This window comes from Scylla paramamosain, chromosome 20 (genome assembly GCF_035594125.1).
Source record: "Scylla paramamosain isolate STU-SP2022 chromosome 20, ASM3559412v1, whole genome shotgun sequence".
Classification (NCBI taxonomy): domain Eukaryota; kingdom Metazoa; phylum Arthropoda; class Malacostraca; order Decapoda; family Portunidae; genus Scylla; species Scylla paramamosain.
Genome location: NC_087170.1, coordinates 10,079,751 through 10,091,494, shown reverse-complemented (window position 1 = coordinate 10,091,494; position 11,744 = coordinate 10,079,751). Strand labels below are relative to the sequence as shown.

At 39.5% G+C, this 11,744-nt stretch overlaps 1 protein-coding gene across 1 annotated transcript in view; it reads right to left on the bottom strand.

The window, feature by feature from the left end:
• The window catches only part of LOC135110281 (protein pellino-like), a 59,293-nt gene extending 49,010 nt beyond the window's left edge, over positions 1-10,283 (bottom strand). Inside the window, exon 1 of the mRNA XM_064022443.1 lies at positions 10,124-10,283. Within this exon, the coding sequence (XP_063878513.1) occupies positions 10,124-10,143 (20 nt within the window). The 5' untranslated portion in view covers positions 10,144-10,283. The remainder of the gene's footprint in view (positions 1-10,123) is intronic.
• Positions 10,284-11,744: the final 1,461 nt, after the last annotated feature.

Below are 11,744 nucleotides of genomic sequence, written 5' to 3'. Positions count from 1 at the left end.
AACACTTTACTTTCTCTCTACAAACAAATGAATAAATAAACAAATCAATAAATCAACAAATAAACAAATTTTTCTTCGTATTTTTTCATGTAAAAATGTCAAATACGAGAGAGAGAGAGAGAGAGAGAGAGAGAGAGAGAGAGAGAGAGAGAGAGAGAGAGAGAGAGAGAGAGAGAGAGAGAGAGAGAGAGAGAGAGACTCAAAAGCACTTAAACTGGACCAAAACAATAAATGAACCGTACAATACAGAACAAGCAACGACTGATTGACTGACCGACTGACCGACTGATTGACTGACTGATTGATTGAAAGCGCCCCAACAACAAGGTCATAATGAAACCGCATATCGTGGGTAGAAAAGTATTGAATTCCTATCAATATCTCGCCTTCTACTCGCCTTCCACTCGTGCGTGTTTGTGTGTGTGTGTGTGTGTGTGTGTGTGTGGGGGGGGGGGGGGGTATAAAGGTCCCGCCACACACTGCCTCCTGCTGGTAACTCTTCTGCAGGCACTTAATCTTCCTTTCATCCGCAGTAGTTTTAAGTTAACGAGGCATCGTGGTGAAAAAGAGGTTAGGAAAATGTTATGGGTTGTTAGGATATCCGGAATGCTTTTTGTTCATTCTCCGTTATATGAGGAGGAGGAGGAGGAGGAGGAGGAGGAGGAGGAGGAGGAGGAGGAGGAGGAGGAGGAGAAGAAGAAGAAGAAGAAGAAGAAGAAGAAGAAGAAGAAGAAGAAGAAGAAGAAGAAGAAGAAGAAGAAGAAGAAGAAGAAGAAGAAGATGATGAAAAAGAACAATAACGAAAAGAACAAGACCAAAAAAACAGTAACAACAACAACAACAACAACAACAACAACAACAACAACAACAACAACAGGACGAAAAAACAAGAGCAAGAACAAGAGGAAAAAAATAGTAGCAGCAACAGTAGAAGCACCATCAGTAGTAGTAGTAGTAGTAGTAGTAGTAGTAGTAGTAGTAGTAGTAGTAGTAGTAGTAGTAGTAGCAGTATCTTACATACCTACATTTCCTCACTTTTCCCCTCTCAATCCATATTAGGCAAGTCATACCACCATTATTAACCCTGCCCTCGCTTTCCATTTTCTCTCCCTGTCTTGCTTTTTCCCTTCTACGGTCAATGAATGCAGGACGGATGACACACACACACACACACACACACACACACACACACACACACACACAGAAGCCTCTCGTGGTTAGGGTGAGAAAGAGAAGAGGATGTAGAGGCGTGTGTATGTGTGTTGTCTCTCTTACGTAGTCTTAATCTTACCTCCTCCTCCGTCTACCCCATCTCTCTTCCTTCCATCTTCCCTACCTCCTCTAAGTCCCTTCCTCCCCTTCTCCCCTTCCTCCCTCCATTTATCAACCCTGCATATCTTTTCCACCTCACCTGCTTCCTTCCTTCCCCTTCACTTCACATCCTCCTCCTCCTCCTCCTCCTCCCCTCCCTTCCTTCCTTCCTCATTCTTCCCTTTTTCCTCCCACTTTCTCTCTTTCCCTTCTTCCACCTCACCATTCACCTTTTACTGTTTATCTACTTATTACATCATTTTTCCTCTTCCTTCCTCTTTTTTTTTTCATTCCTCCATCGTATATCTCTATGTATTCCTTTATTCTTCTTCCTCCACTTTCTTCTACCTTTTCCATTCTCTTCCTTCCTTCCTTCCTTCCACACCACTTCAATACCTTTCGCTATCACATACATCCTTCTTTCTTTCCTCACTTCCTACCTTCCACTTTCTAACTCTCTTTCCTCCACATCACCTATACCTCTATCTACCTCTTCATTACCTGCCACTAATCACTTGTTTCAATTAGTAGACTCACCTGCAACTAAACACCTTCCTGAAGACTCAATTAAGAAACCCATGTAACCTTCCTTTCTCTCCTTCCCCATGTCTGCTCCTGAAGGGACACATCAAGAGGAGCGGAGAGGAGACAAGAGGGCCAAAGAGTGTGAATAGAAAGAAGAGTGGATAAGGGGGGAATAGGGAAGAGAGGAAGAGTAATGCAAGATGAGAAAGGGAGGAAGGGAAGGAACTGAAGAAAGGGGACAGAAAAGGGAAGGAATAGAAGTACGAGTATGAACCTGGGAAGAGAAGAGGAAAGGGAAGGGAGGAGGAAATGAAATGAGTGAAAACAAAGTACAAGAGTGCAAATGAAAGAGGATAAGATAAATAAGGAACATGAGTGAAGGGAGTAAAGGAGGGAGCAAGCAAAAAATGGGAATAAAGGAGCAAGATGAAGAAACAAGAAAAGGAGGAAAAGTAAGAAGGTAAATAAGTGGAGAGAGAGAGAGAGAGAGAGAGAGAGAGAGAGAGAGAGAGAGAGAGAGAGAGAGAGAGAGAGAGAGAGAGAGAGAGAGAGAGAGAGAGAGAGAGAGAGAGAGAGAGAGAGAGAGAGAGAGAGAGAGAGAGAGAGAGAGGGAGCGCAATGAGGTCATGAGGAAGTGTGAAGGAAAAGGAAGAGGGAAAGAGGTAAGGAAATGAATGTGAAAAAAGCGAAGAAGAAGAAGAAGAAGAAGAAGAAGAAGAAGAAGAAGAAGAAGAAGAAGAAGAAGAAGAAGAAGAAGAAGAAGAAGAAGAAGAAGAAGAAGAAGAAGAAGAAGAAGAAGAAGAAGAAGAAGAAGAGAGAGGAAAGGATAAAGATAATGAAGATGAAAGATAGAGATACTGAAAGGGATAAGGAGGAAAGGAGGAGGAAAGGAGGAAAAGTACAGGTGGGCACAGTGTAACGAGATAAGTAATAAAGGAATGTGAGTATGAAAAGGTAACATTCCCATCAATTTCCTGCTCTTCCTCCTCCTCCTCCTCCAGGTCACAGGTCACATGGAGCTGAAATGTTCCCTCCTCCTCCTCCTCCTCTTTCTCACTGCCTTTCCTTTTTATCTTCATCTATTTTTGTTTTATTTCATGCTATTTCTATCTTGTGCTCTTCATTTGTATTTAGAATTTCACTTTTTTTTTTCTTTTTCTTTTCAGTGTTCTGTTTTGTGGGGAATATTATGGAGGTAGGTAAGATTATTTGTTGTTTTACTAACACTACTACAACTACAAATAATAATAATAATAATAATAATAATAATAATAATAATAATAATAATAATATGACCTCTACACACACTCACACACACACACACTAGTCATGCATTTCCCACACAGCACGAAACTACCTACATCATTCTGGCAATCTCTCTACTTATGATTTAATCCTAGTCATTCTTACTCTTTGTTATATGTAATGCCGTCTTCTGCTTAAAGGCTTGCTATATTCATCACTTTTTTACAGTTTCATTTTTATTTCACATATTCTTTGATATATATGATGCTGCCTTCCATTCAAAGCATTATTACATTTATCAGGTTAGCTATAATTTAGTTGGTCAAGCTCTCATTTATTTCTATCAATATATTAATAAATTTTGTTCCTATTTATCATGGCCATGTTTTTTTTTGCCTTTTTTACGTAACAATGTCTTCTGCGTAAAGGTTTATTATATTTAGAGATTTAGTTATATTGTAATCACTAATATGGCTCTTACTTCTTTCTTTATTAGTATCTTTTATTTAATACTTAACTACATGTGCTGGTTCCATTACAGTTTAATTCTTGTACCTCTCCTTCCTTGCTACACTACTGTTTATTTCAGATTCAGAGATTTTATTTTAGTATTTATCATTTTACAGTTTCATGCATGTGGTTTCCGCCCCTTTCTGTAACAGTGCTCTCAGCTTATTACATTTGTCGTCAAGTTCTGGTGCTGTCATGCCACTTCCTGCCTTCCCCTGGCCTAGACAGTCACCTGCCAGCACCACCACCACCACCACCACACTGCTCCCCTTCTTGCCTCCCTCCACTCGTCTCCACCTCATTACCACCTGACACCTCAATTCTGGCCCTGCACCACACCATCCCACACCACCCAACTCCACCCATCACCCAGCACCACCACTGATGCCCACCATGTGTCCCTGTGTTGCTCTGTTCATGCATGCTGTGTCCTCCCCCATCATGCATGTTTAAAATAGTCATCCTTGAGAATTGCCCTTCCTGTTGTCCTCAATGGAGACATTTCTAGCAACTGAGTAAAGCAGTCAGACAACTTTTACTGGGTTTCATCTTTTCCCTGCTCTGTTACAGTCTGTTTGCTTTATAAAAGATTAGATAAATTTATGGATAAATTTATGAATAGAAATAACAGATGGATATACAGGTAGGTGTATTTTATACAGGGACTAACACATGGCTTTTTGTAACTTCTTTTTTTCCTATATTTTTATGTTTAACTACCTGTTTGAGGCTACTAGATTTAAAATATTCACACCTAAAGATGCTACTGTCCTACATCACACATTTCACTCATCAAATTCAACCTTTATGACCACAGTAAACATGAAATGACATCATAATACTTATGATATTTCTACCTACAATGCATTTCTCCACAAACCAGCAATTCCCAATCTTGCCAATCCCCTCAAGGACATCAAAATGAAATAGTAATTATGATGATGTTTTCTTCATTTTCCAAAAACTGAAAACACATGTATGTTCAAGAGACAAACATATGTACATGCATAATACAAATATGCTAGGCAGGAAATGCATCCAGTAATTTATATCTTTCCTTGCAAGACTGATTTCACACCAAGACTTCCTTACAAGGAAAGAAGGACAAGTACAACAATAATCAGGGAAGTAAAGAAGCAAACCCTGGTCCATGTCTTTATCATCCTCCTCTTTGCAAGTCTAGTGCGATGCATAGATATGTCCACTGAATACCTTCAATGATAAGCGTGTGGCCAGGAAAATCTTCACCACTCTCTGTTATCTATCACACAAATGAGGATGATGCCCTGTCCTGCTGCACATTCCAGTCACATCTTCCTTGCTGGAGAGATAAAGCCTCGCCAACACTTGCATGGTTCACACACACACACACACACACACACACACAAGATGAGATGCATGAGTACATAGAAAAGTACAGCTTCCCCCAAAAGGAATATAGATACTTGAAAAGCAATAAAAGATGTGATAAAGTTGAGAGATGTACAGATATGAATATGAAGCCAGGACCACAATAGTGTATACCTAGTTGTGTACATATACTATAACAAGTTAAATACTAAATCAACACAACACAACACAACACAACACAACACACACACACACAAATACAAATACAAATAATACCCTTCCTATCCAGCTCCAGACAGATTGATTGGTAAAGATTGTTATGGAACAAGCCAGCCACAGAACAGTGTCAAAGTTTTGCTTGTAAAAAAAAAAAAAAAAAAAAAAAAAAAATTACATGCCACTTTTGACTGCTGTGTTTCCCCTGCAGACCCAAACACATTACGGCAGCAGCCATAACAGTGTTAAGTGCATACGAGCTAGAAATGCCACAATCGCCAGGAAGGCTCCACACAACTTGATACATAATACAGCTGCCAGTTTTTTTACAGGATTTATAACTACATATATATGTGCTTAAAGACGTAAAGCAAAAGTCCATTACAATTGTCACATTTCCTACCAAAGTGATGCAGTCTAAGGATTGCATTCAAAGTGTTTGTCTTATCTCAGCAACTTTAAACATAAAGGGTATGATCATGATTCTAGTAATTATTAAACAAGATTCTACATTGTCAATGGAAAACAACCATGAGAACCCAACTAATCATCTTTGTGGCCACTGAAAATAATCCTACTGAGAGAACAGTGTTCAAAAATAAATGTGTCAAACGCCTTCCTACACACCACAACATTTGCAGCTTGTGATGGTGAGGCAACTCCTGAAGTGTGATGCTGCTTTGCTTTTTTGGAGGCTGTGTGAGATTTGGGGCATTAAAGCAACTAGCATCAAGCAGACCCTATTTGTGGTGACACCCAGCTGTGGGTCACCAGGAGCTGCCACCATGATGAAGCAACCTGACTCAGGATTTCTGGAAATGGTGATGTGTTCTTTCTTTCCTTATTTGTAGTTACATCTGTGTACATTTGCTTGTTCTACACCATTTTTTCATGATGTAATGGTAATCTGTGTTGGTGTGACCACATTTTCTATATTGCAGTGACTTGGTTGTATGCAAGTACTATATACATACATCAGGCTAAATAGTTATTAATAATGTCATGTTTAGCTGAGAAGTTTGAGTGTTGTACTGCATTACTTTATAGTATATATACTCTTGCTTTTTAGATTACCCTGTCATGATTCCTGAAATACAAGTAATGCAGAAGTAAGCAGAAATGTGACTGACTGAGTCAAGAGGAAATGAGTATTAAAACTTTCAGATCTATATCAGGAAATGATAAAACACTGTACATGTAGGAAAAAGCTGTACATTACACCATTAAGCCATGTAGCTTCTGTTTGTCACTTATAATTTTATTTGAAAAAGCAAAGCTCTCAATCTCTGGGATGCACAAGTTCAAAATACCTGCACTTCACTTTTCTGGTTAATCTGTCATGATGTGAAACTGTGGCAAAGCATGCAATGACTTCCCCAATTTCAACACCAATGCTGTCCCATGACTACAGAAACTGATAACAGGAACAGTTCAGTTAATTACCAGCAGCTCCACAGCCAAATTCCTAGCTTGAACTGGAATCCTTATTATGTTCACCCCATCATAAAATAAACAAAAATCTCGGCCAAACTCTGATGGTAAGTCATGGAATAAAAAAACCTTGATGAGAAGGGCAATTTTCTATATATTTCACCCAGTCATGCAATTGTGGATTTCAGCTCAGTGAACTGATTCTCACTGAGTGCTGACCATAAACATAATCACTCTACATATATTAATTTCCATAAACCTGAATTAAAAAGTTATGTATACCTTTCAAGTGCAGTACAGGATGCAAAGTTAGTTAGCATCACCGTGTAAGCATTAATCAGTCAACATGTGACTGGCAACATCACAAACAACTGTACAAGGAGGAACTGCAGTGCCATCAAAGTTGTGCTGCACATCCACTCAGAAAAGTGTTGGCAAGACACATCTATTCATCACAGTTCTTCTACGTGTGTGCCAGGCCGACACCTCCCATCAAGGTGGGTAGCCAAGACAAGGTTTATTCCCACAAATACTTTGCTTCTTATGAACAATATTTACTGGTATGTATACTTTATCTATAAGTACACTTTAATTAAGCTTAATATCAAAATATTATTAAATTTAAATAATAAAATCCTGCCTCTATTTATGTAGCAGGGTGCAACACCTGTGATGAGTGCCAGCACCTGTGGCACCCACTGGCACCTGTAGGAATGTATTAAAGTGACATGTATAAGTTAATGTTGTTGTTTACCTCTATATATCACACCTCATGCTTCATCTCAAGTGTTCTATTAACCAATGTTACAACACTGAGAAAGATTTATAATAGACATTAGCCTATGCTCATGACTTTACCCATAATTTAAGAAGAAATCTAACATTCTACATTTCTGCATCTCATACTGTAGCTGAAGTCACACTACATCTACTCTCACAGTCTAATGTGGTGCTCACCCACACACAAGGCTGGGCCATCAGGGCTAACACCAAGGCCTGGTGGTGCAGTGGTTCGACTGACTGATGCAGATTTGTTAATAAACTAAACTGATAGTGTTCTATCTAAGTCGCATCTTTTTGGTGTAGCAATTTCTCCATACTACAATCTGTAGTCACTATTAGCAGCTCAGGGGCTTCTGTTACCAATACAAGTGCTGTGACACAAAGGTCAACTTAGGCATCCACTGTCTTGCACATTGTTTACATCAGTCAATTGATCACCCATCCACTACTATCCTCATCAGCATCATCAATATTTCATTTAACATTCACATTTTCCCATACAAGTTGGACAGCTTTTCATGTGTTTGGAGCAATAGGTTTCTCTCACAGTCCCCTCCTCTGATGAACAGCAAGTTTGATTTTGGGTGACCTTCCCCTATGGAAGCTGCCAACCAGCGGTATCAGGGTCCCTCAGCCCAAGACTATCCAGCATAACATCTCCATGGCATAGTCACCTTCATTATACCTAATAGATGCATGGCACTTAAAATGGAAGTTGGTTCCCATAGACAGATTAATATCTATTTCTGGCAAAATACATGAGTACATCCTGGTAATCATTTGTCACTAAAGAAACAGTTATGACATTATGAAGTATTTCCTCTGCTAACATCCACATGGGTGTGTGCTTTATCAACAACCTTGCTAACACCACAGCATCACACACCACTGTCCCCCAGCCACAACAGGGAGATTGCATCAAAACAAAACTGTGGTGTCACAAACAACAACAAACCATCATAACCTCCAGGAATCAAGAACATGCTATAACTTCTAAACCAACTTTCTTTATGAAATCCAAACATTCTTCAATCCAAGCATCTTTGAAGCAATCTTCCAGGATTAAAATTACCACAAAAAAACAAAAAAATAAACCATTCTATAAGCTCCACCAAGCCTAATCTCTAGTGGCCTTCACACCAGACTAACATTACTACTGCCACATTGCACTATGGGCATGAACAACCAATACGAGCTTAGCAGTGGCTGGACAGTCAAGGCCGACCCACATCCACACAAGCCAAGATGACCACGAAGGCCTAAGTGGACATTAGTCAGCCTTGACTGTCCTGCCATTAAGCACAGCCAATACTAACATTCCTTAAAAAAACACTCCACTTCCGCAAATCTTAACACGCTTATAACCCTTCACTGTTAATATTTGTTTTACTAACCTTCCATATTTTCACACAAATATTTTGATAGATTTTGATGCATTTTAGGTTGACTGGTTTTACTAACCTTTCAGTGTCAGCTAGAAGGTTATACTTGGCACCAGCTATGATCTGGAAATGCTTATAGCTGTTTAGGCTATTAAGAGATTGAAGATGACAATTCAGAGACTGTGTATGACAGTTAGGCAGCTGTACAAAGCAGTTAGGAGACCATACGTAGCAGTTAGGAGGCTATAAGTGGGAGTTAGACAACTGTAAGCAGGAGTTAGGAGATTGTATGCAGCAGTTATGAGACAGTATAGAGCAATTAGGAGCCTGTACATGGCAGTTAGGTGACTGTAAACATAAGTTAGAAGATCGTTTGTGGCAATTAGGATAATATACATGTTAATAATTAGGCAACTGTAAACAACAGTTAGGATGGTGAACGTGAGGAGATAAAAACAAATCTTTGCTTACTTCAGTAATTATGTCACAGCTTCCTGCCACCAACATGATAAAGAGTTTGTAATTTCCTGTGATTCTTTCCACCACTTGTTCATTCCTGTACTGTGTATCTTGGCTGAGGTGGAGTGTGAGGTGAGGGTAGTGGTGTGTAACATTGGCGACAAAGACACCCATGGGCAGCACCCAACTAACTCAGTAACACTCTCATCAACACAACACTTCACAGCAACCCATGAACACTCAACCTTGTTTGATGTACAGTAAAACAATCCACACTCTCAGTCCATAAAACCAGACAGATTGAAAAAAAAAAAAAAATTGTATATACATAAACAAAATAAAAAGCAATTTCATGTCACTTAACAGAACTTAAAACACAAACATTTGATGGCTTGTGTATTCTCTTTCCACACACCACAACACACACAAATACCACGCCATTACACCAAAACAACCCTAAAAAATGTCCAGGAATACACGGAACTCAAACAAAAATAGTAATATGCAGTCAGCAGGCAGAACAGAACCAAGCACACCACAACACACACTCCACCTTGTTAAACAACCACCACACCACACAACACACCATGTCCAAAACAACAAAATAACCACAGAGAAACAGCAACACACAAACAAACCCACCAGAAACACTAATATGCTGTCAATACCCTGAAACACACACACACACACACACACATACACACACACCACAAATATCACAACACATCAAAAACATAAACCCTAAAAAAAATACCAAAATACCCACGAAAACAACACCACACACACACAACCCAACAAACCCAGAGCAATGTTGTCAATAAGAGTGAGAGAGGAGAGGGCCACCCAGCTCTCTCTCAACTTGCCCTACAGTGTCAAAAGTCCCTCTCACACACACGTCTTGCAACACTCACATGATAGGAGGGTCGGGCATGGTGGTGCTGGGCTACTCCACCTTGTCCAGGGTCAGAGGGACGGCACACTAGCCCCTGACGAGCACTAGACGCACATCTGCCATTTGCAAAGGTTCAAAACACACTGACTGGTCTTGCTGCTGGCTGACTGGTGCTCTCTCTCTCTCTCTCGCTCTTTCTCTCGCCCTCTGTCACCCGCGCCCTAAACCTCTATTTGATCACTTTTATATATCCAAAAGGTTTGTTTTATGTATTTAGTTGTCTTTTCCTCTTTTTTTTTTTTGTCAGTTAGCTATTAGTGTTATATATCTTTCTCTCCCTTTCTTTATCTCTCTACCCCTCGTCCCCTGTCAATTTCTTAATTTGATCAGTTCTAATATGTCTTGGGCTTGTTTGGTGTGCTTAGTTGTCTTTTCGTGCTCTACATGTTAAGTTATTTTATTGGCTCTCTCTCTCTCTCTCTCTCTCTCTCTCTCTCTCTCTCTCTCTCTCTCTCTCTCTCTCTCTCTCGTATCCGCGCCTCAAAATTTCGCTACTATGTCAACTTCATATTTTTCCCCCGTATTTGATGTATTTAGCCGTCTTATCCTTATACATTTTGCTATATTATTTTTTGTCTATCGCTACTGTCTATCTGAACTTTTTTTTTCTTATCTGCCGCTTTTTAGTCAATTTTACAGTCAATCAAGGTCTTCAGTCAAACTCCGTGTTCACTATATGTTTCAGTTTTTTTTTTTTTTTTTTTTCGGTGGGTGTCTCAAACATAGGCATTAAGTATTCTAATTTAATTTCATCAATCCTCTCTCTCTCTCTCTCTCTCTCTCTCTCTCTCTCTCTCTCTCTCTCTCTCTCTCTCTCTCTCTCTCTCTCTCCAAAACTGCATTCTTTTCCTCCTTCCTATTCTTTCCTTGTCTATTTAGTGTTGCGCATATTTACCTATTAAGTATGTTTTTTTTTTTCATTGCCATCATAATCCAAAACGTTAGTGCCATGTCACGAATTATTTACTGATATCTATCTATCAGCCTTTATTGCTTGGTAGATAACTTCTGAGAGAGAGAGAGAGAGAGAGAGAGAGAGAGAGAGAGAGAGAGAGAGAGAGAGAGAGAGAGAGAGAGAGAGAGAGAGAGAATATACGGACTAGCTACATTCTACTTCTTATAGTGTGTGTGTGTGTGTGTGTGTGTGTGTTCATTTGAATAACACAGTTATTATAATGTACTTCATTATTACCACTCACCACATCTTTCCTACATTTCACTCCTTGCAGCTTTCGGTCTCTCCCTCACGCCAGATACATGAATGTCACAGCTTCTGAAGGTATTCCTGATCATAGTTTATATTGGATGCTACTAGTATAAAAGTGCTGGCACAAAGATAACCAAGACTAGGTGGTGCAAATTCAGACTTGTACGTTATTATCCTTTCTAATTAACTCGACTGTGTTTAATGAAGTTTTCCCCTGAGGAGTTGGCCCGTATTCCTAAACATTTCGTCGCCTTTTATCTTACATTTAACAAGTTGTAGTGGGAGTTACTGGTATTTCCAGGGCTGTTTTGATGATTCTACTGACTGTTTAACAAGGATTCTGCAACATTAACAGAAAAAAAAGAAAGATCAC